Source organism: Pelmatolapia mariae, linkage group LG20 (genome assembly GCF_036321145.2).
Source record: "Pelmatolapia mariae isolate MD_Pm_ZW linkage group LG20, Pm_UMD_F_2, whole genome shotgun sequence".
In the NCBI taxonomy this organism is placed as follows: Eukaryota; Metazoa; Chordata; class Actinopteri; order Cichliformes; family Cichlidae; genus Pelmatolapia; species Pelmatolapia mariae.
This window is the reverse complement of record NC_086244.1, coordinates 13525376-13550950: the sequence shown is the minus strand read 5'-3', so window position 1 is coordinate 13550950 and position 25575 is coordinate 13525376. Positions and strand designations below refer to the sequence as shown.

Sequence of the window (25575 nt, the reverse complement as noted above, 5' to 3'; positions counted from 1 at the left end):
TGGGAGTGTTCATGAACAGAGGCAGATATGCCTCTACAAAAAGTATTTAAACCTTGGTTAAAAATAAATTTGGGGGCTTGTCCAGGATCGGTACTTCTGGCCTATAACCTGAATTTTTGTTGCTACCCAGCTCACAAAGCTGAAACATAAAATTGAGACTGACATTGGATCATTTAGAAATGTGAGTTTTTATTCAATTTCTAAATAATCTAAGTTTACATACAGAAAAAGAAATTTAAACAATGTAGCCAGGAGAGCATGACCTAGCAAGAAGAAGTGGTGGTGCATTAAACGCCAACTAAGTCAGTTTATCAGGACCATGGTTATCTGTTAAGGTCATACACCCCCAAAGGTTTGCACTGCAAAGCCAATAGGAGGTGCAGGGAGAACAACAGAGCAAGAGTATAGTAACCAAATTTAAACCACCTGTGTTTTTTGTTTTTTTTTAATGGGTGGGATTACATCATGTATAATGGGAGGATGGATGAAAGTATGCATAAATAAACAGGTTTGCCAATTCTGTGGCCACAAAGTCCTCAAGTTTGACTTTAAATGGCTTCTGGAAGCTGTTTCACTGAAACGTCTCCTGCCACATTAGTTTCCACTTCCACCAGTGCTGGCATCTGAACAGTCAAATAGTTCTATTATGAACAATAATATTGCTCTGAACATTGTGAGAACAATTTGTAAAAATAACTGAATAACCTGAAAAAAGAGGTAGAATGACAAGTACAATTCCTGGCTTCTATTTACCTATACACCCCCTAACTGATATCAGAAAAGTGTTGTTGGTGGAGGACGTTTCCAGCAGCATCTCACCATCCGGCAGCTCATCCAGATAGAGTCTAGCTGTTATGGAAATTTCAGGTACTGTCTGCAGTATGTGTGATCAGGAACCTGTCACACATGTCACAAACACATGTTTCAGTATTGTAATTCTTCTCTTAAAACTTCTACAAGCTACTGTCATCACTTTTGGTGAATGGTGTCATCGCAGAACTCTGAGAACTTCTTTGCTGCCCTCCTGGCAAAGCCCACCTTCCCACGAGCCTTGGTCACAGCAGTGTACTCATGGGCCTTGAGCTTGGCGTAATAATCAGAGAACTTGTTGTAGAGGACGGAGATAGGCATGCCATTGAGAATGATGCCAAAGGAGATGCAGGCGAAGGCAAAGATACGTCCAAGGTTGGTCTCTGGGTACATGTCGCCATAGCCCACTGTGGAAATACTCACCTGAGGGGTGAAAGAGACAATAACTATAAAGATGCAAAGGTAGACACAGAGATTGAATGACCTTAGGTAGGATTTACTGAAACATTTCTTTCTTTTTTGTCCCACCACACAAACACTTACTTGTATACATTGTTATGTTTTATGTAAAACACTGGTTCTAAAATGAAGTGTAAGATCTTCATTTCTGTACGTTGAATCAGTGGATATGAGATTGCTCTGAGTTTAAAGTCATAAATAGGGGTTTCATGTCCAGAAACACAGACATTAACAGATGCCAAGAGGCAACAGTACATTTACTGGTACACCTTGCTTGTCTTAATTGGCAAAGATTCAACAAGTTGCTGGAAACATTTCTCAGAGATTTTGGTCCATATTAACATGATAGCATCAGATTTGTTGGACTTAATCCCTGATTCAACTCTCCTGTTCCACCACTTATTTGCATTAATGAGCAGTTGAGCAAGTGTACTTAACAAAATTGCTGGTGTAATTGTGTGTCGACTCACAGCAGCCCACCACCATGCGTGTGGCATGGAGGTGAAGTTGGTGTTGTAGCTATCGTGCTCCACTGTGTATACCATGGCTGAAAACATGAAGATTCCCATGCCAATAAAGAGCAGCAAACATCCCACCTGGAGAGATATTTTAGAGCAATTTCAGCATTTAGTTAAACACTTTCTTCATATTTCTCTCAACCTGCAGATAAACCCTGACCTGCTGGTAGCACTGTCTCAGCGTGAAGCCAAAGGCTCTGAGGCCCGTTGAGTGACGAGCCAACTTCAAGATCCTGAAGATTCTCATCAGACGCATGATCCTCAGAACCTGCCCAACCTACAGAGAGGGAAAAAAAACTACTAAACATGGATAAGACCACCATATTTAAAGTTTAACAACAACAACTCTCCCGTCTTTTCTTTACCTTCCCGACACGTGCTACTGTCTCAATGTCTCCAGAGTGCACATGGATGTCCTTGTCTTCAAAGCATTCCAAGATCATCTGCAAGTAGTGTGGCAGGATAGCGATCAGATCAACTGTGTTCAGCATGCTGCGTCCAAAACACTTCAGGTCAGGAGTGGAGATCAGGCGCAGCAGGTACTCCAGGGTGAAAAAGGTGATGCATAACGTCTCGACGTACTCGCCGTAGAACCTGCCGCTGGGCTCACCTGATGGTGTCTAGAACAGAGAATATAAAGATACAGCTTCTGTTTTGAAACAATAAAGGATCAGTCATGGTTTTAGTGTTATAGACACCTTGTACTGCATCTCCTCCACGGTGTTGAGGGTCATGGCGACCAGCGACACCAGCACAAACATGGAGGATGCGACTGCCACAAGCTTGGCTGTGATCGAGGAGAATGGCATCTCCATTAGGTTCCAGATTTTCCTCCGGGTCTGCCCAAAGGCCATGCCGTTAAATAACACCTCATTCTCCTCGGTTTCTACCTGCAGGATGGAAATGCATCAGCAACAGGATACAAACAGCATTTTTTGTTTGTTTTTTTAGAGGGGAGTCAAACTTGATGCTCACTAGAAACAACCAGAAAAATAGGCAGTATAAAAGCATCTTATTTTTCATTGAGGATAAAACTAGACGAATGAAATGTCAAGACAAGTCACAAAGCTGAAACGCGCTTGAATTAAAGTAAAAAACGGGCACAGCAAACTGTAATGGAAACATCTGTATAAATCTGTGCCAAGAAAAAGCTTATTCTCTTCTCCCCATCTGTCAAGACAGCAGAGCGGAGCGGTGATTTATAATGTAGGTCAAACAGACTCAGAGTCAGCCAGCAGATTACTGCCAAATCAGAGTTAAAAAAATAACTGCTGAACCAATGAGGCAGCAGTAGGTGATGAACCCGTGACATTTTATTTTGCAGCACTGTTAAACATATGGAGTCGAACCGGTGGTAAAATAAATAAAGTCACTGATTACAAACTGCTTCCTGTGTCCTGTGGATTATCCACTTCTTACGGAGAAGGGTCTAAGTTTTCTAGGCTGTGAGGACTGCAAATAAAAATCCATGGCCACGTATATGTGTGTGTGTTAAATTTGAAGACGGAAATCCCAAAAGGGTCACAAGATAAACATGAGGGATCCTGTCATGAGATCTTGCACTTATTTTTCAGACCTTTTATAAAACGCAGCACATAAAAGATACGTTTCCTATTTGGTCCTCTAACATTTAGCATCCATGAAAAAAGCCCCACCCACCTGTAATTCTAAATATTTATTTATGAGGGGCAGCCAGTTAGAAGAAAACTGGTTTAAAGAAAAGCGACAGGGAGCTATAAAGGTTGTTTCAGACAGATGGTGAACTGAGCGCCTGCACTATGGTGTGGTATAAGATAAATATTGTGAACTGTGAATCATGCAAAGGTTTTTTAAGTCTGTTCAACTAAGGTGAACTTGAGCACAATATTGTAAATGTTTATTTATTACACACAATTTAAGTAAAAATGCACAAAAAGTGTGACATTACTCACCAGATCGCCCATCTCTGTAATCAGCTGCTTCTGTATTTTCAGCTGCTCGTTCAGCTCGTCCTGCCTCTCTTCAAAGGAGATACGGCAGCAGCGCTGGCTGTTTTTGATTCTGACGCCCCAGTAGTTGATCTCCTCCAGGAAGTTTCGGGGACACAGCTCGTCTTTAATCCACAACACTCCAGTTCTGACAGAGAGGAGAGAGACAGGAAAACAGCATCCATGATCATTCCAAGATATCACAAAGGAGATTAAAGTGTCCCTGTGTTGACTTATAACCTCACGTGTTTTATGTCACCTGTAGAAATTAAAGATGTTGTGGAAAATTGTTGGGTCGCGGTCAAAGAAGAACTCGTTGCGCTGGACGACGTAGTCATCACAGAGGTCCAGCTTCCTGCTGTGGTCTGTGTATGTGGCCAAGCGACCGATCCGAGTCTTCGGATACCTGGCGGCTAACCTGTAAGGCAGGTGATACACCTGAGAAATAAAAAGAGAATTAATCTCTTCTCTTTAGCATAGACATTTGAAAAAACATGGAAAAAATTTTGATTACAATTACAAAACGCTAATATAAAAAAAAGCAACGTATCTGCGCTGAGCCATTGCAGGGGGGGCGTGGTATGAGAAAAAAAAAAAAAGGTGGGGGGGGGGGGGGGGGGGCACGAACATTTTTCTTGTAAAACAAAGGGGGGCCCAGCAAAAAAAGTTTGGGAACCACTGCTCTACTGTGTGTTGTAATCTGCTGATAGCACAGCACTCCACTGGTGGCCCAAAGACTAAGGATGAGACTTCAAAATGCTGATTTGAAAACCAGTGGATGATATCATGGGGGCTAGATCCATCTTTTATATACAGTCTTTGGTTTTAACACTCTCTGACTACTCTATGACTGCGAGCTTTGGGTAGTCACTGGAAAAAGTCAGAGTGAACTCAGAGGACACCTCCTGAATCTGTAAGTTTCTATGGGATTGGATCAGAACCACTGATTCCACAGGGTCAGCAGTAACATCTGAGCAAGACGGCTGTGACAGATATGCAGCTCACAGTCTGATAATGATGTATGAGTGCCACCTCTGCTGCTTGTTAATAAGTGTCAGGTTCAGTCTTTCTAACAGTAAAATAAAAATATTAGTAGTTATGCAAAAGTTAAGTGGAGTTACCGTTCCTCCAACATTGATGTTGAGAATGAAGTGTTTGGTTGGAGAATTCAGCAGGCGGGAGGGAGACACTGGCAATCGATCCTCCACCTCCTCGTTTTCATACTCGGCATAAATATCGTAGATGTCTCTGCCAAGGTCCTTCAAAATATAACAAAACACAAAAAGAACAGAAAAACTGAAAAATATCAGCTTAGTTATGATCATAGTAAAATAGTAGTAATGTGTTTGCTCATCAAAGTTCCAGTTAGGGTTCTTTTTGCTCTACTATACACCAAACTTGGTGTAGAGTAGCATCTTTTGTGTAATTTGCTTTGAGTACTTCAGCAAATTTAAATAGATTCTGAACTGGCCGTGGATTTGAGGAAAACGGTGCGTAAGGCAGATGGAATACCAAGTCCATTTCCACTTCCTGTTTGGCATCCTTGCCAAAGATTTCACTGAAGAGCTCCACATCTGTATATTTAAGTTCCAGTTTTACTTTAATGTTGTTGTTGATTTGTTGCTTATAGTAGCCTGTACTATTTTTATTCGTTATCCTGCTGCTGTGAGACAACAATTTCCCCTGTGGAATCAATAAAGTACCCATTTACCTCTCCATATCTATCCATCCATGCATCCTACTTTATCTTATATTTGAGAGTCTTAGCTTGAGCACTAGAATGTGGTTCAATGCTGAAAAAACACAGCTGTCTTAAAACCCTTAGAAGCTGTCTCAGCCTCACTGAACTTGTTGAATCTGTACAAAAATTAACCAAAATCCAAAGGTATAGCTCAAATCTGTTTTTAAAAAATAGTTCCATCAAATCAAATAAATCCCAAATGACTGACCTGCATGGAGTTCCATGGTTTAATGAAGGCGCTGATCAAGTCCAGGTGTTCCACCGTTTCTTTGACCTCTTGAGTCCGGCTGCCGGGCTTGTAGCTGGAGAATAAACTCCTGCTTCGAGCTCTGAGGTGGTTAAACATGATCGCTGCTTTAAGTGTTAAGTGTAAACTGCACAGAGACACGTCGCATTCACAGACACATTCAGTAATAAAGAAATCATACTGTTCACACACATGCACGCAGCTGACAGAGAGATATCACACGCAGAGTGATGAGGGAAGTGATTCTCCTTGCCTAATGCTGCTGACTGAGATGATCCGGGTGCTTAAAGTTTTAAATACTATTATCCTCTTCTGTCCATCTCCTGATCTCTCACGCTCTCCCTCTCCTCCCACTTTCACATAACTTTAAATTGGGGTCATAAATGTGATCATTTTAATACTGTTCTAAGATGTCAGTCCAGTCCACTGCTTTGTACAAGACAGTATTTGTTAACAACTGCTAGTTTTGTTCAATACCCAAAGAAAACTCTTAATTTACAACAGCATCTGAAACGTAATGATACTGAGCAGCTATAAAATGCAGTTCTAACATTCATTGCCAACTGATAGCATAAGAAAAAATTAGAGTAGCAATTTCTTTGTAGGTGACTGTAGGTGTCAAAATCTCTGTACCCTACAGTACACATGCAGATCTTAAGTTCTGTCATTGCTATACTTCACTACACATGGACATTTGGTCTGTAAAGTAGCTGAGGGGATTGTTGATCAGTTTCATCTGCTTTGGTGTACATTTTAGTACAATGACACTACTGTTAGCGATACCTGGACCTTACAGTGTTTCCACAGGGAGCCTAATTCCTCCAGGCTGGCACATCAATACATGCCATTGCCAGAAGGTTTGCAGTTTCCTCCAGCACAGTCTCATAACCATGGAGGAGATTCCAGGTAATAGGCAGTTACTGTAGCAGAGCTGGGCAGGCCTGTAGAAGGTACTTAAACCATTAGCAGGACCAGTATCTGCTCCCTTTGTGCAAGGAGCAGAGTTGCATAATGACCTCCAGCAGGCCACTGGTGTGAACGCCTGACCAAACAATCACAAGACAGCTTCCAGAGGTTGATCTGAGGGCCCAACATCCTCTAGTAAGCTCTGTGCTCACTACACCGTGGAGTCCGACTTACATTTGCCACAGAAGACCAGAACTCTTAGATCTGCCACTAGTGGGACGATGAAGGAAAACCACGGACTGGCCCCAAACTCCCCTGTGTTAAATCCAATAGAACACCTCGGGGACATTATGTTTCAGTCTGAATCTGGGAGATGATCCCCTTAGACTTCATTCACTGTGTCATTAGGAGATTTCTCCAACATTGACAGGCACACATACAAGCACGTGGTGGGACAAACAGAGTACCAATGATTGCCAGGCTGTACCTCCATCCATCCCTGGTCCCGACCTGGGATTTTTTTTTTTCCCCACTCAGATCTGATTTTTTGTGTTCTTAAAGTCTTTCTTAAAATGTTCCTTTAAGTTTTTTTTGAACAGCGTAGTTTATGAAAGAAACTTGTGAGCTAGTAACTTGGCACACCATCTTGTCCAAATATGGTAATTTCTGACTCATCACAAATTGTCAATATCAATGATTTGACATAATGCTGCAGCATCTATGTCCATCTTTTATGCAGTATATGGTTTCAAGCCTCACTTCACTGAAATTTATTTTGAGGCTCGGAGGGGAACCGTCGTTCCTTTGACTCAACTGACATGAATTGGGCATCTGATCATTTGAGGGTTTCCAGCTTGCAAGAGATCCAGAAGACACTCAAGGATCCTCCACATGGACAAACTAAATTAACCCGCTGTCACCCTGAGCCAACTGTGGATGAACAGATGGATTTTATGTAGTAAATAATATTACCGTTTGTTTTCTAAAAACAAAAAAAACTGGAAAGCAAGGCATCTGTTCTCATCAGTCAATTAAAAGACATTTTTGGTTTTAAGACACAAAGTTAGGATATTTCAGCTGATACGATCCTGGGAAAGATGTTCAGAGCGCTCCTTAAATGCATCACAACAAACCTCGATTTTCAAATATCTGATGTAGCCTTCCTTCAGATGCAACAGACTTTTGCGTTTTAAATTTCTGCCTTAATTCAAGTGTGTGCGTTTGATGCATTTGCTGCAATTATAACTCAAGTAGTTAGGTGGAGATTAATCCTTCCTGCAGTTAAACAGGGATAATAAAAAGATGGAGGCAAACTCCGTTTCTCGACCCACTTCCCTTTACATACACGCATCCTCATGTTTGCCCCTGATCTGACCGAGGGCAGATTAAACTGTGCTGGAAGCAGAGGAGGAGAGTTTAAGTCATTACATACAGCAGAGTCAGTCCTGCTTGTGGTGATCGTTTCATGTCATTTGCTGCTAAAGAAAATTATAATTATAAAAGAAAAGAAAGCTTTAAGGACATGGTAACTGGTAGTTCAGGGCCTCCCTAATAATTATCTAGGAAATTGAGCATGCTCCTCATTTATCTGATCCATCTCTAACTCACTGTGTGCTGCTGAGGACTTGAACTGCAGCGGCGAGTCCTTAGACTTGGATAAAAGTTGTTCTGTTACTACTACCTGTTCCACTCTGTCTAGGGGGAGGTGCACACACACATGCATTAACATTTTTAATTCTCTTGCACCCAAATTTAATCTTATAATTTGCTTTGAGCTTTGGAGTATGAGAAAACTAGATATTTTTGCAGTTATGCTTTTAGTAAATATACTGCAACTTTAAAACAAAACAAACAAACACTAGAATATAGCATCTAATGCACTAAATCTCTGGCATATCCATCTGGCCAGTTAAGTCAGAGTTGGTTAATCAGCTGGTTTTGTTTTAATGAAGGTGCACTACAGGGGCAACAATGAGACAACCCCCAAAACAGGAATCGTTTTACAGGTGGAGGCCAATCACATATTTCCCCCCCGTGCGTGCGTGCGTGCCCGTTCGTTCTCTTTTGGAGAGAGTTTTGCATTTAGCTAAGGTCAGTGTCACTACTGGAAGGATGAGGCTTTATATGGACCCTAAAGAGGTTGTGCAAGTAGTCCAATCCTCCAGGATGGCACATCAATGTGTGCCATTGTCAGGTTTGCTCTCTCTCCCCTTACAGATTTAAGGGCACGGAGAAAATTCCAAGAGAGCTGGGCAGAAGCAACATATCTGCTCCTTTGTGCATGGAGGAACATGATGAGCACAGCAAAATGACCTTCAGCTGGGTACTGCAGAGAATGTCTGAACAAACAGACTTCATGAGGGTCGCCTGAGGGCCTAACATCCTCTAATGGGCCTACTGTTCACTGCCTGGGATTTGCCATAGCATAACAGAATTGGCACACAAAACTGATCTTTTGTGCTTTTCACAGATGTGCTCGTGGCGAACCGGCTCTCATCTGAATGACGTCTGGAGACACCATGGAAACATTGCTTTGCACCACCTGTTTGGTGGGTCTGTGATTGTCTGGAGAGGAATACCCATGCAGGGACGTACAGATCTTTACAACACCACAACTGCAATCAAGAATTGGGATGAAATCCTTTGACCCATCATCAGACCCAATGCTGATGCAGTGGGTCCTAAGCTCCAGGTTCCTTCTGGTGCACAACATTGCCCAGCATCTTGCAGATATAGTATGGATGTAATGGTTAACCAATGACTGTTTTCTACAGTCATTGTGGTTAACAGACAAAGTTACAACTACTGTTGTAATATCAGTCATGTCCAACTGGGATTTTAGCATTTGTCAAATCAGCAAACGTAATTTGTACTTGCTTTGTAGAATAATCAGCTCTGCTGAGTGAGATTCTGTATTTTGCCTGCAACCTACTACTCTAGTTTTCTTGATAACCAAGATTTGACAAAAGAAATGATTTGTACAGCTCAGGAACAGGCTTTAAAACAGTCCACAAATCAGTGGGTGAGGTCATAGAGGCCATGTATCACACACACAAAAAACATTTACGCATGACAAAAAACAAAAAGAACAAGATTTTCTGAGCAAAGTTGTGGATTAAATTTTAATTCCGAAGTGATTCGCAGATCAGTTTCTTCACAGATACAGAGTTTTCCCATTTTATTGGTGTCCCCCCTTCTTTGTACAAGGCTAGAAAAAGTTCACAGCAACAGCACAAACATACAAAATAGTTTTACCAAATTCATTGTGTTTTGCTTTTTCCTTCTTAAATACATCTGAGCCGCTGGTATGACGCCCAACCATAGCAAAAAAAACCTGATCAAGTCAAATGTATACAATCTTATTTACACAAGGAGCATTTGATCAAAGTGCATTGAAGAGTCCTGATTGACGATCATGTCCAAAGGATGGGCAAATATGTACAGTGTTTACAAAAGCTGTAACCATGGTTATTTCGTAATAATAATAATAATAATAATAATCATAATAATAATAATCATAATAATAATAATCATAATAAGCCTGTAAGAATGCATTCTAAGAGGTGGCGATGGCAAGAAAACACTTAAATTTATGAAAGAAAACTTAGATTTGAGATATTACTGCCCAAACATGATCATACATAAATATTCACATCTGAGGAAGCAACAAATAAAATCTGGACCGCATCCTCTCCTCATTAAAGCCTTACTTCTAAAGGACTCTTGACCCCTCGTGTTTCGTGCAGTCTTCAAACATTCGCCGTGTCAGGTTCTGGAAGCCCAGATCCTGTTTCAAGTTCTGGTTTTAAGACAGTTTACCGAAATAAATCTTGCATCCAGGAAACCCCACGAGGAGGAGATCAAACTGACAATTCATCCCTCTCAACTGTTGCGACACGATGCCAGCGAGCTTCTTAAAGAGGGCGGGGCAAAGAAATGACTGGAAAATGTCTGCGGCCCAAAAATAATGAAAAAAAACAATCCTTACAACTTTGGATGTGGGGTGAAACCAGTCGGGACAGAATTCATTGCAATATTTACATAATAAATAACATTTCCTCTTCACCACACACAGTGGTTTAATGTACTTCAGAAGGCATGTGGTCGTACTATAAGGTCTGCTGCTGCTGCTACGGTCAAGCGTCGGCACTGGAACGAGGCGGCGCGGTGTGACCGTGAAAAATAAAAAAGACCCAACACGATCAGGATAAATCATCCTCTGTGCTCACTATTGAAATCTGGAGGAAGATGAAGGGAGGGGGAGGAGAGAGGAAGACCGGTTTAGAAATGCTCACAACAACAGCACTTTAAAGGCTCATTCATTCCAAGCTGCACCGTCTGCTGCATTCATGAAGTAAGACAGTGTGCTGGTTTAAAGGGAAGGTCTGTGCTGCAGGTATTGAACTCATGTTGCCTTTTGAAACGTCTGCTGCAGCTGTGAGGGCGACAGCAGAGGCTCGTGTCCATCTTGTGGCCCCGGTCGGGCTTAGGTTAATCTGTTTAATCTGTATACAGAGTGATGCGCTTTGCAGACGGCCAACAATGAACATTAAGGATTACTACGGGCCACAAGGTCATGGTGAGAGTGGAGGTCATTAACATGCAGACTCCATCTTCCGAAGCCTGGCTGGAATCATTTAAGCTGCTCAGAAACTGCAGCTCGCTGAGGAGGTTACGTGACTGGTTCAGTTCATTTGTTGGGAGGATTACACAAAACGCTGGCCAGGTGTATGAGGGGGTAAAAAACAGACAGGCATTGTTAAGGACAACTTCACAAGGACTCGAGTCCTTCACCACAGCCCACGCCTGGTTACCTACTGACTGATTGCATGTACAGAGTGATGGTAATGTTTGCATAAATAAGCAGCTGGCCTCAAATTACCAGTTACTCTGGTGATTTATTTGCTTAGAATAGTTTATTATTTCGATGCCTTGCACACCAACATGTGAATCAAAACTCCGTCGTTTAAACTGTTCCTGCAGCTGAGACCTTTACAAAGCTTCACCAACAAAATGTCTCCAGCTGAAATTTCCAAATTCCCAGTCTGAATTTTCATCTGGAACGAACTGTTAATCACTACCCTGAGTTAACAACGTTGTTCTCGGATTCTTCACTCACCGCGGGGTATGTGTGTCCTACATTGGCGCCGTGCCTCGTGATGTCAATGTTGAGGTCTTCTTCTGTGGTCTTCAGGTAGACTGGGTTGTCAAAGTTCATGCTCTTCTGGTTCTTCAGCTGCCAGTTCCTCCACATCAGGTAGCCGCCCGCTGCCGCCATCGCCAGTAGCACTGAGAGGAGAGACGAACAGTCAGGAGTCAAATCACCCCCCCCAAAAAGTGCCAAGGATCTGAAATGAGGATTTTAATTAGTTTGCGCAAGTGTGTGGGAGGCATCTACTCACAGACGGGTAGTATGGCCCAGGCAGCAGCAGAACCTCTGGCTGTCGAATTCACTTGAATTGATGTGCTCACATTGGCTTCTGAAAGACAAAACAAGGCACATGCCAACAGCCCACATGTTTAAAAACATTTCCTTAGTCAGACTTTGACAATCAGTTAGGTTTCCAATCAAGAAGTAGAATAAAGTGAAAATCCAAAATCATTAGTGAAACTTTTTGGCAACTGGTTTTTAATCTTTTAAAGAAAACAGCATCTGATGAGTCCATTTCATTTCCCCAGTCTACTTTACCCAGTGTGTTCTTGTATCAGTGTCAAGTGAGGGTGGAAAAGAAGCTTGGCTGAAAGCAGTAACAGACCTCAGGAGAAGAGAAAGTTTGATTTGCTCGTACTACCAGCTGGCCTGCTTTGCTATCACTGAAACCATTAAATTCTTGCAACATGTCAACATTTTGGTTCAGAGTAAAATATTGAAACTACTCCTGGCCTCATCCTTTCAATGAATTCATACCTCACCCTTCAAATTAGCGTAAACCATCATTTTGGAGTGCTGATCACATATGTGACAAAATCAATAGAGATAATCAAAGTTCAATCTGTCCAAATCTTTGGTTTGATTTATTAAAGCTAGAACATCCTTAGCTTCACTTTGGAGCTGATATTTGGGAAACAATCATTATGCTGCAATAAATACCTTGTCTACCAAATCAAAGCGAAACGCACATCAGACTCATATACAAAAAAAACAGTCTTTGTGTTCAAGAAGATTTCAGTCTGAGATCCAGATTCACTTGGATAAAGAAACTTTAGGGCATTTTGTTTAGCTTGTGGGGACAAAGTTATAAGCTCAGACTTCTCTTGTTCCATGTGGGACACTCAGAATAATGGCTTAAATTCAATTTAAAAAACCAAAACACACCGGTAGAGTTCTAAAATTCACGAGCATACATGGTTTTTGAAGTTTAGTAGTTTCTATGACGTGTCACAAAAAAAAAAAAAAGTCAGGAGTAAAGTGGAAGCTCTTTAACTGCTTATTACAGTTTAAATAAATAAAGCATTTCCATCAGCAGAAGAAAGTGTGTTTGGAGCCGCGTCAAACTAAACTACAGCCTGTGTCTTTATGGTAATGAAGGATATCAGAACAATGCAACAGTGTTTTGCAGCAACAATGGAGCTCAGTGACAGAGGAAGAGGATATAGCAGGCTTTGGATACTTGGCCATGATTTCGTAGGAGGATTAATTCATTGTTCTGTCGTTTGTTGGTAGTCTATTTTTCTTTCTTTGATTTTAGACATCCTGCAACACCTCATCTAAAAATAGGACATTAATCAAAATGTTCAGGACTGCAAGACTTCTTTGACTCTTCGTGTAAGCACAAATGTTATGCTCTCCCAAGAAAGCTGAGATCACAGTTTGAAATGAAGCATTGGGGAAGGGGGGGGGGGGGGGTTGCAGTCTGAGAATTGCTGATTCCTGCTTCTCTTGCACAACTTCATTTCTTGATGATGCCTGAAGGATTTGTGCTACAATCCCTTTGTGTTGCAGTAATATAACAGTCACGTCTTAATTACCAGATTATGCCAAACTTTAAATGGGAAAGTGATTTTAGTGATGAAGCTTCCTTGTTCCTGCCACTAGGTGTTGCTCATGTGCTGTGCTCTTAATAGTGTAATGAACTGGTTTAATCAGCTGAAACAGAGGCAAACAGCTTTTACCTCCAAGTACAGCATAAAAAACCCCTCTGTGGTCAAATTGCCTATATGAGATTCATGAGAACAAACTCCAATTTAGAAACAGGGAGGATCTCATCAGCAGACCTTGTGTTTCTGATTAGGGTCGCTGTATGCATTTTTAGCATTTTACAGAGGATTAGAACAAAGTTCCTGAAGTTGCTAGAGTTGTTTATGCAGTAATCACACTTTAGACCTTGTGAGTCTGATATGTTTGACACATGGCCGACAATTCACACATCCAACATGAGAAAAAGTGCAGCGCACTGCCCGCTTTGTTTCCAACAAATGTTAAACATGCAACAAGAGACCTGAGAAGACTTCCTCTCACACAGTCCTACATTACATTTACCTGCACAAAACAATGAACCTGAGATTAGAAGAAAAGCACATTTGTGCAGCTGAGATTTAACAAGATTCTTAAAACCAAAAACAGACAAATATAAAGAGGTTAAATTAAATTTTAACCTGATGAGTGAAAGAAATGAAATCTAGATAAATTAGATTTTCAGGTCATGTTAGGAGATATAAATGAACCAAAGTTGGACATAATCCTAGTTTTTTTATTATTAATAAACTAATAGATTCTTTGTCCCTTTGGATGAATTATTCGTTTTTTCTGTGCAAAATGTATAGTACTCAAATATATTTAGAGATTTATATATCAGCTCATTAATGTACATGCGCAGATATTCTCAGACTAAGATTTCATCAGGTCAAGAGCGACTCGTCTAGAGTTACTGTGTCGTTTTGGCTACAGGTTACATCTGGAAGTTCAAAATAAGCATTCTGTTAAGGAGCTTATTGACCTGCTGGATGTTGAGAGGGTGAGCAAATATTTTGTGGCCCAGGCATTTTCATATTTTGTTAAATATGTGTATACACAGAGCAGACTGTCCTTAGATTTGGGTTCCATAATTTATATTTTGGACAAAGCCAAGATGAGTTCCCATCATTTTCTGTGGGCAGCAATAAGGGTAACACTGGAGGAATGGACTCTGAAATCACTCCCTTATATGCTAAACTGAGCACAAATACCGCTGTATAGAGATACTGACCGTTACACTACGGTTATGTGTCTGCAATTCTAATTCCTGCAAGCTTATCAACCAAGTGTGTTACAGTAATCAAAGGCCGATTAATCACATTTGAGAACGTACAACAGATTCATGCAACATTAATGGCCATCCTCTTTGCCTGTAACCGCAGGCAGAGGGGGAGAAAGTTAATGCAGTTACTAATGTGAAGTTCAGATACATACTCTGACAAAAGCTCAGGATCTTGTTTTCCTTCTCAGGAATAGTGAGTCACAGCATGAGGGATGTGTTTTTAAAAGCTTTGGGTTCAGTTTCTACAAGCCAGGTGAGTGTGTGTAGGGGGAGAGGCAGCTTATAGGCAAACTGAGCTAAGATGGGGTCAGCATGAGATAATTGTTTTGTTAATCATGAAAGCTACTCCAGTTTAATTCCATAATAAAAGGTAAGAAAAGCAGAATGGATCCTTCAGTTACTGAAATCAAATCCCATTAACCCTTTCATGCATGAATTATGACAACATCAAGTATTTTTATTCATCTTTAGGAATGAAAAGATGAATAAAATACTTGAGAAAAAAATCCTGATTGATGTCATAATTCATGCATGACAGGGTTAGATAATAATTACAATGAAACATGTCATACATCTATAGTAACATTAAACGACCAGTGGGTGGCAGGGTATGGAGTGACACATCAGTGTCCAATGTAGTGGTTTATGTGCAAGTATATCATCAACACTGATACCAATACAAGAAAACAGCCTTTGAATAGCTGTCCACTGTAGTGACCACTATGCCTGAAAGGGTTAATATTGACACCCGCAGGCTACCTGAAATCAGCCCACTGTGTTGTATTAAAAAACAAAACACCTTTTGTGCATCATTAGCACAGATAAAGACCAAAGCACAAGCTAGCATAACAGACGCGAAAAAAAACAAAACAAAAGCAAGCCCCAAGCGGTTAAAAATCTCCACAGCACCATGGACACAAGAAACCTTTAATTTTGGCTTTAATCAAACAAAAAGCTGATTAAATGAGTAGGTTGGGGGAAGGATGGGATGTACCCAAAAACATTTAAGACAGATGTTCCCCAGTTAACAATTCAAATGAAAATGCCTCCTTGATCCATGGTGAGGGAGGAGAAAAGCCTGTTTTTGTTTTTTTTTTTAAATTTATTTTTGAACCAAGCCCAACATTCTTTAAAGCGAGCCACCAGCGAGCCAGAGACAAACGTAGTGCAGGCAACAGCTGGCGGTTTTACCTGGGGGTGGCTGTATTAGAGCTTTCCCAGCATCCTTTGAAGGACCTTTGAAAGTAGGGACTGTACAGAGAGAGCCAAGAATCATGCTTTTGACGACAACACACAAAAATTTAACAGAGGGTGTCCTATTTAAAAAAAAAAACCAAAAAAAAAAAACAAGCAGCACACATGCAAGTAGGCCTTCTTTGAATATAGACCAGATCTCAGGAGACTAAGCTAGTAAATAAATGCTCTGAAGCACTGATCCATTTTTGTTCAGTGAGAGGAAAGCCAAGCTAAGTAGAGAACCATCACAACTACAGCAATGTCACATCTTTAAATTAAGATTACCCTTGTGGTTCTCCTGCTTTGATATGACGAATGCCGGACGAGTGAGGACGACTCTCAAAGGCAATTTAGCAGAGTCAAAGCTGCAGCGCAGTATAAAAATGCATCAATCAGGACGTCTCTACCAGCATCCGTACAACCAGGAAGGACAGCTACAGCAACAATAAAACCTTTATAGCTGGATCAATATGATCTTGATTAGCAGAGGCAGCAGTGTTAGGATGTCTCAGGGCTTGAAATGAACAAGTCAGACTGAAAAAGCAATATTAACACAGTCAAGACCAAACTAAAGCAGTTTCCAAAACCTTTATCTACCACAGAAAAACACTTTCAGATCAAATCACTCATAAAACTGGCAAAGATTAAAATTGGAACTGAACCGCAGTAACCTTGTGTGAGGGCCATTAATTCTTTTGTTTGCAATTATATTGACTCAGACTGCACAATATTTTTGTCTGTTATGATGCGACTGTCAGGTCGAAACTTCCCTTTTCCATAGCGGACCACTTTTTCTATGACACTTGTCATATGTCATGAGGAAGGTGGGGCTAGCTGGATGGCTATAAACAGTCAATGGGAAACAAAAGCAAATGTATAATTGGGAAGCAAAATGTACACAGCTCTGGTTTTACAACATTAGGCTCAAATGCAGTCATTTTAGAAAAAAAAAAACTCAGATTGCAGATTGCCATCATGGAAAACCTGCTACATACATAACCCTGACCATTGACGGGTTGATCAAATTCTCAGGTATGTTATACAAGCATCAGCAAAAATAACCCTGAGCATAGCCTTAAGTAGAGATGAGCAATGTGCTACATGTGTCTGGTAAGCTCACCTCTTTCCTTACAACACCAAATATCTCCTTTCCAAAACTCTATCTCCAGACCCTAGAAAGGTTTTATACTCCAACATGTCAATATGTCCCCAAACACACACACAAAAAAAAGAAAAAGCAAGCACCTGCAAACTAAGGATCATCTTTGAGGCTTTGGTTCAACTTTGTTTGGGCACACGGGAAAAGCCAGGAGCAAGCCTTCAGCCTTCAAATCTGCAGAAGGGTAAAGCATGTGTTTGCCACACTCCTTTGACTTTTACATTTGACTTTAATCCAATAATCAGTAAATTCCAAATGCAATGAAAACTTATCTGATAAAAGGCAAGGAAGTTTAGGAGAGTCTGTAAAACAGTGGTGGTCTCAGTATGCATTTTGCTTAATATAAACAGCCTGTCATTTTTATAGGTTTGTGTATGAACGGCAAGAAAAAAAAAAGTATATTTAATTAGACAATGTTTCATTCAGAAATTTTGGATACAATATTGGCAGCTTTATAGAAAGATGGGACCTGTGATGAATGATACCAAATGATAAACAGTGGAACAAGTCTCAGCAGAGTTGGAAAATCCATGAAATGCGCTGTATTTCAGCCTGAGATGGTGCAGTCTGAAGGAAAAAGACTCCCCAGTTGCCTCTAAAGACTGTTATACGAATCCCTCGGTAGTAGTTTGAGGTCCAAACCCTGAAGTGAAGAGCAATGCTTATTACTCCACTCCCCCTGCCACACTAACAAGATTAGGGCCGGTCCAAACTGCAGCCGTACAATGCTCTACAGTTCCCCATTCGGTCCAGCTGCGATGGCTGTAAAATGGGATAAATGTGTTATCTGCTGGTTTAGTAAAGAGCAACGAGGCCTTTGACAACGAAGCCTTTGAATACGAAGAAGGTGGAGGCGCTTTCAACAAGTGACAGGCATCCCATTTTAACTCCTCCCACACTATTCTCACTCTTTATTAACAGGACAGACAGGCGTGAAAATACAGTTTCATATAAAGACATCAACAAAAAAAAAAAATATTTTTATACACACACACACACACACACACACACACACACACACACACAGGTCTGTACAGAATCACAATCTCATAGCTGCAAACACATAGATGCCAAGGGGATAAAGACAAGTATGCACTTTCACATCCCGCCAGTCAGGGTGGTACATTCAGTTATTAGAGTGGCTGTAAAGAGTCTGGAGACAGCTCGAGGTTCCCTAACAGTCTATGAGATGGTGACTCAGGCTGCAGGGATGCTCGCTACACGAAGGCCTTGTATATCTGCAAAGAACGCAGGCTGTAAAGTCTGCTACAGAGCACCAGGAATTTATTGGTGCACAGTTCATGGCATCAAAGCTTTAATGACCCAAATGCCAACTGGGAATCTTCATAACCACAGTATTACCCACCACCATCATGCAGAAAACACTGTTACGTGCCCCTCTGCGACCCCAGCAGCATCAATCTGCATGCTCAGCAATGTCAGAGGCTGGACTAAAACTTTCTAACTACAGCAGTGATAAATCCATGTTCTACCACCCTGACACTATACAGCTGTGGTTCAAGCTTTTTCTGAATGACCCACCAAAAGCTGAATTAGAGCTCATGCCCCACACTTCAATTTTTAAATCAAATGAGCGAAACAAAAAAGGATCCAAGTTGAATTCAAGTTAAAACACTTAAAAATTTACCTACACTTTTCTCTTTTCATTCTAGCTGACCATCTGTAACTTATAAGATGAATTCTAGAAGAGAAACTGAACAGAATCTGAAGAGAAAGGACCTATTGTGGATACTTCATCTTTTTGCACTGGGAGCTTCATAAAGGGCCACCACTGTGGACCACACTGAGAACTATGGGCCTACTCTGATCTTCTGGTTGTAGATGCAGGCATGCACACCTACAGAAAGACATTCCGTCAGTTAAAGTTTTAGACACTCCTCGGCAAATATTTTGCAACAAAACAGAGCAATACAATCTGCTGCTGAGGTCTCTAGCCACCATCTTTGACTGCATTTGACAAATTTAGTCCTTGCTCTGCTCGGCACAGTGACACATGAGCCAATTCTCCGTCTGCTGCAAGCTCAGGTTATAGTGCCCCTCCAGTTTGCAGCACATCTTTAAATCACCAGCTGCACTCCAAGACGGTACAGCTGGAGGAGGTCTGAGCCTCTCTGGAGAGGCAGCTGAATGGATCAAGTTTGAAAAGTCTGGAACGTGCTGCAAGGATTATGCTTTTAAATATGCTTGAGTGGGCACTCAAGCATATTTAAAATCAGCTGGAAACTGTTGAACAGTTTTATTTGACTGAACCAGCGAGTTTCCCTTTCACAAGCTCCCGCCTTTAACCTTTAGACCATTACAGAGCTGACCTGCTGTGCATGAGGCCAAGGGACTCTGATAAAAATTCACCTATAAAAAAAAAAAAAAAAAAAGAAAAAAAAGAAAAAAAAAGAAAAGAAAAAAAAAAGAGTAAAAAATAGATCTGAGGAAAATGAAACTTGTACAACCACCAGATATCGTACACTAAGAAAGAAAAGCTGTAAATCCTGTCAAAACTCCCAGAACTCAAAAATAAGGAGGGAAGTGGAGAAGATTCTTAAAGACAGCCGAACAGGCTAACTAGAGAGACTTTCACACTGGAGGACAGGAGTGCAGAGAGTTGTCACGGAGATGTTCCAGTACTTTGTGTACACCAGTGTCTCGGTCTACAGCTCTAGTCCAATTAGGAGAGAGTTTGTGTGCTGAATTCGGCTGTCAGGTTCCTATCTGACAGTGCTTCACTATGAAAAGGATAATCTGTGGGAGCAAAGAAAGGAGCTGGACTGCTCAAGACAGAAACAACTAAGGGAAGAGGACAGTGTTTCTAGGCAACCTTTCCCTGGCAAATAAAAAGGAGGCAGAAGGAGAGAAGGGCTGCAGTTTGATATTTTTTTTTAGTGCACTAGTTCAATTCTTACAATTCTCACATCTAACAGTAACAAGCACACTGGTACTTGGCCATTTCTGGTGTCCAAACTCCTTGCTTTCGAAGTTAAAATAAATCTTACAAAGTTGATGGAAATTTGAGTGCCGATGCAAGCAGATGTAGTCTTGCTCTAGACAAACACTGAAAACGTCACTTGAAACTTATTTTTGCAAAATCTGCAGTCACATTAAAGCCATCTCAGCTCTATTGTCAAAGTACAGAGACAAGGTTAAACTACGGTAGTGCTACTGGAAACATCTGAAAAGGTATCAAACAGTGGGAGTGCGGAGTTCTCCAAGGATCCGTTCCTGAACCTGCTTTCCCTATAATATCTCAGAATATGGAATATATGCAGGTCCATAACTAAAGTCAAAAGTTACTGAAGAATGCTGTGAAGTGATTAGGGTCCCATATAATTGTTAAATGGTAGCTGCCTGCAAATATATTACATGTAGGTTCCATATACAGGCTTGTTAGATCCATCTCAGCACCATGCTGTGCATCTTAAAGCATGAGCCTCAGTAAAAGAAAGGAACAGGAGTGTTTGCCTTCATTTTATCAGTGTGCCACAGTGTAAGCTTTCTCTGCAGCCCTCTCAAAGAAGGAAAAAAAAAACAAAACAAAACAAAACAAAAGAAAAACTGGACAATTTAAAAAATAAATAAAAATCAGCCAACAGTCTCATCCAGAGCACAAAGCACACTTCAGTGAAGTGATTAGACGAAAAGATTGCTTTCAGGGAAAATGTTCAATGCTTTAATTACTAGTAAGTAAAGCTGTTGTGTTGCACAAGTATGCAATTCAACGGACCAATAAAAATGAAAAAGTAGGAGATGTTTATTGCACCGCCACATGTAATGCTTCTGCTCCAAAACTAACCCCTCATCTTTTCAATAATGTCAAACTAAACTCCAGTTCTGCAATAGTTACAGTCAATATTTACTGAAGTCTACAGAAGTTCTCAAGCAAAGGATGTGTCTTATGTGGTTTAACTAGATGTTTACAAAAGGGGAACCAGCAGTTAAACAACTGAACTGGAGAATATTTGATCCCGGTGCCAAAACGATCAAAAGACTGTTTCTTTGAGTTAATGTGAATAAGAGGCCTCCAGTCACTGAAGAGGAATCATGGAACCGGTGAAATCCTTCATAATCAAGCTTCAAAAGTTCAGAGTACAAGTTTATTTCCTAAGGATGTCGCAGCAGTGACACTGTTGTGGTTTCCTATTCTGATGTTCATTTCACAATGCTGTGCAAGTCTTTCATGAAGCGGGCACAATCAACCTTTTCCATTATTCATGTCAAGATTAAGCCAAGCCAGCATTTTTTTTTTTTTTTTTTTTTTTAAAAACCAGTCATCCCATCAATCTGTAAGCATAGTTCAACTATGACAGTCTGGTTAATACTGAAAGGAGGGGGTTACACACAGTACAGTTTATGTACTTTGTGTGGGCTTCTTCATAATTTATGTTTCTTTGGTTCCAGCTTTTGTTTTGTTGTATGTAGTTGCATTTTCTAAGTTATTTAACAATATCTGTCCCTGCTTGGGGATTGTAGATTGAAATTAGTAGCCAACTCTTGTCACTTCATCTCTCATGAAATTAAGGTTTTAGTTTTATTCTTCATCAGAAACAAAAACAAAATTTCGGCCTGGGGCCATTTTCATAATTTGGACCCATTAGGCTCAGCAGTGGTAAATGTCTTGAATTATAATTACACTATGGTAGGAGTTTGTGTTTGGCCCTTTTGACTCCGTTTCACATAATGCTGCCAGTGTTACGAGCCAGGCCCAGAGTGATGTGGGCTGTGGTATGACTGGTATGCACGGAGCCTTAACTCAGGAATTTGAATTAAGAAAAGCTTCATTCATCCATCAAGGTTGGCAGGTTTGTGTGACAACTGAATCACATGCAAGGCCTTTTCATACAAATTCCATTTTCAGATTCTGCATTCAGAATCAGAGATAAAACAGCTGCACTGCATTTGTAAAAAGCTGTTTATGCCTTTTTATGATAACAGAAATAAATCAGGATTCAATAACTTGGTCAAAAGAACAAGGACTGATGACGGCAATAGTATCAATTAAATCATTGTCCCAAAGGGTTGAGGTCAGAGATAAACTGAAGCACTGTCTCGGAACCAGACCAAATCCCTGCAATCAGCTTCCAAAATCTTGTGGCAGATCTTTCCACAGCAGCCGAGGCCAGCCACAGACTTGCTCTCATGATTTAAAAATGAAAACATTTAACAATCTCATGGTTGGTGTTGTGCCCATTCAGCTGCCACAGCACTAACAGTCACATTCCACTCAGTGCAGAGAAATGAAGACTGCACAGGGTGGGACTTAACCCCCAGGAAACCCAAAAAAGAGCCGGGGGTTACTTTCAGCAGCAAAATGCAACAATGGAGTGGAAGAAGGATCAACGTCAGGATCCGACACAATTCAGCTGTCATGATGAAACACTTCCCAACGCAGGAGGAGACGAAGCTGCAGCTGAGATGTGAAGGAGGACGATGTTGAGACTTGCCAAAAAGAGGCGCTGAAAAACTGGATCACAACACCGAGTGACTCAGCTACTGTTCAGCTGTCAGACTACTAATACAAACAGACAGCTGGGTTTTTGGCTGGCATGGATACAGATAGAAACCAAGACACACAGTGGGAGCACACACCATGGAAACATGCTTGGAAAACCGTAGAATTAGACTGAATTTATTCCGTCTTCCAGCTGATTCTGTGTTTTGGTGGCTAACCTGTGAAACCTAAGCTCCTTTTTACCTTTTCTTTAATAGAGTCACATTTGAAATGAGCAGCAGGGAGTATGAAGCAGAAAGGAAGGGAAACAATTGGCTTAAAAAAAAAAACAAGTGGATGTGTGAACACAATGAGCAGGTGTACCCATTCTCAGAAACACTGAGGTTTGGCACCTTCCTGCTTTCCATTTTTCCTAATACATTTATGCAGTATTGATGTCTTACTAATTTTATTGTGTTTTAGGGCTTCAAATGTCCAAACTACAAAAACAGCAGAGCTTCTAAAGCCACTTTGCTGGATATTCACAATAGTGATTGAAATGAGAACTGACAGGAGTGTGCACAATTTTCTCACAATTCATCAGGAAACCACTCTACATCTGATGGGATGTTCCTGCTGCTGAATAATTTGGTTTCTCTTCATGTAAATCTGAAGATTTACTTTTCCCTCCATGTTCTTCCATGTTACAACTAATAAAATATTTCAATTTGTTTAGATTAACACCGCATTTGCATTTTTTAAGATCACGCAGTCCAGGGTTTCCAGCAGCATATTTCAAGCCCAATGCTTTTACATAAGAGCTACAAGTTCAGGAAGTAGCCAAGCAAGCATTCACTTATGTTCTTGACAACCCTACATTACTTTTTAATTCATGCTGCAAGAGGGGGGGGGGGGGGGGGGGGGGAAGGAAGAAGAAAAAGGTGTGCTTGTGAAGAAGCAGTAATGTGAGAACCACAGACAGCTCTGCTGTTCCACTAATCCACACAGTATGTCATGTGGTTGGCCATGCAGCTTTTATTGAACAAGACCATCTGACCAGACTAAAAGTAGGAAAATACTTAAAAAATACATATACACACACACACACACACACACACACACACACACCTCTCAATCTAGAGGTTGGACACTGTCCAAATACTGCATGTATCATCTCAAGCCATCACTCATAAGCATGCAGTGTTGTGTTTAACATTAATGACAAGTCAATGTCATTAGCTCGCCAAGTGTGTAGCTAATGTTTGTGCAACACCAGCAGCATTGTTTTCACTAGCAAAGATCCACCCTGTCTGGTTTTTGCCAGGCCTGTGGTACCGTCTCCACAGTCTTGACTCCCTGTTTATAAATGGTGGCTGTTGTGTATACAAATTAATGACAGTTGCTAACACGAGAAAATAAACGCAGAGAACAGAACATCGCCTTTGCATGGGATAGATATTAATAATTACAGTATGTGTGAAAATGCTTGTCCAAACATGAGGAGAGATCATTAAAGAGCTGGATGTAGTTCATGTCACCAAAACAAAACCGTATGGCATCTTTACAAGCGCTGGACCATTTTACAGTACAAGCTTGTACGCAGATCATGACTTGTACCATCAGACTTTATAAACAACTGCTGCTGGCACATTTCAGATATATCTGAACTGCTCGTACTTCAAATGCTCACAAATGAATCATTAGTATTTGTTTCAATTATATAAACATGTCAAAATTTATGTCGTAGCATTCAAGTTTGCAGCTTTGGTGAGATTTGCTCCGGGGTTCAGGTGTAAACACACAGATGAAGTGCCAAAACACAAATCAAGCCCGCGAGGGTGCGTGACTCACCAGGTCTGCAGCGCAAGCCGTCAGCAGTCAGCTCCTGCCCCTCGGGACACACGCAGGTATATTTGGGGGAGTGTTTGTTGATCTGTGGTGCAGGCAGGCACATGTAGCTGCAGCCTCCATTTTCACCTTTCTCCGAGCACCAGTTAGTACCTGCACACAAAGGTTAGCAGCTCTATTCAGACTGATCTGAGGGGCAAATAAAAGCTAATTAAACCATTTCAGTTAACAAGTGTCACATGGGTACATTAAATCCACAGTGAAAGGAGCTTTAATGGCCTCTTCTACTATGAAGCATATCCACAGGTTGACTGAACAAAATTAGGGTTTAAGTCTCATCCATAGTGTGATCGTCGACATTTTCATCCTATGGATCTTTGCACACATGCTCGTTATAAACCAAGAGGACACATTTTGATAGACTAAGTGTTTAAATAAAGTTTGAATATTACAGATTAACCACAAAATATCAAGAAACTAGTACTGCACACTTAGAAGCTGTAAAGTATGTATGTATGCGTGTATGTATTGCATACATAAGTATACTGTACATCATGGAAACAAATACTGCTGAGAGTTTCTATATAATGACTGGCCACTTTATAAGGCCCATTTAGCATTACTGTGTTGGACCCACTGGTGATCTCATTGATACAGGTATAGCCCATTGACAGATAAGAGCTCACTTGTCATGGAGCTTTCCATTTCTTATGAGAACTTTAAGAGGATTGACTGGCTTATGTTTCCCTTTATAATCCAATCAGAGCACAACATGTGACTTTAAGGCTTCACAAACATGTGAGGATAATTTAAAGATTGGGGCTCGACGTACAAGCCTCCTCTGTTCAACCCGTTACATGATTCTCAACTTAGTTGCATCATTAGCTATTAAAACTCGTGTCAATTATGGCGACATGATTACAACTTAAAATTATAATTATCACTAGCACTCCTTGTACCTTGATCATGTGTAATTACAGTAATTTCTGATTACTTCCCCTCATTAG

At 40.8% G+C, this 25575-nt stretch overlaps 2 protein-coding genes across 2 annotated transcripts in view; both read right to left on the bottom strand.

The window, feature by feature from the left end:
* Window positions 1-170: 170 nt before the first annotated feature.
* LOC134618451 (potassium voltage-gated channel subfamily V member 2-like) lies at window positions 171-5990 on the bottom strand. Its single transcript, XM_063463847.1, has 9 exons — window positions 5704-5990; window positions 4876-5013; window positions 4014-4192; window positions 3719-3902; window positions 2486-2677; window positions 2153-2407; window positions 1948-2064; window positions 1740-1865; window positions 171-1233 (listed from the first exon to the last, which is right to left on the bottom strand). Exons 1-9 carry the CDS (start codon window positions 5839-5841, stop codon window positions 970-972), a joined length of 1593 nt encoding a protein of 530 aa, XP_063319917.1. The 5' UTR covers window positions 5842-5990; the 3' UTR covers window positions 171-969.
* Window positions 5991-9750: 3760 nt separating this feature from the next.
* Window positions 9751-25575, bottom strand: part of vldlr (very low density lipoprotein receptor) — a 65130-nt gene continuing 49305 nt past the window's right edge. The window contains exons 16-19 of the mRNA XM_063463952.1: window positions 24572-24721; window positions 12051-12128; window positions 11768-11937; window positions 9751-10886 (exon numbers count right to left, since the gene is read on the bottom strand). Coding sequence (XP_063320022.1) covers window positions 10851-10886; window positions 11768-11937; window positions 12051-12128; window positions 24572-24721 — 434 coding nt within the window. The 3' untranslated portion in view covers window positions 9751-10850. The remainder of the gene's footprint in view (window positions 10887-11767; window positions 11938-12050; window positions 12129-24571; window positions 24722-25575) is intronic.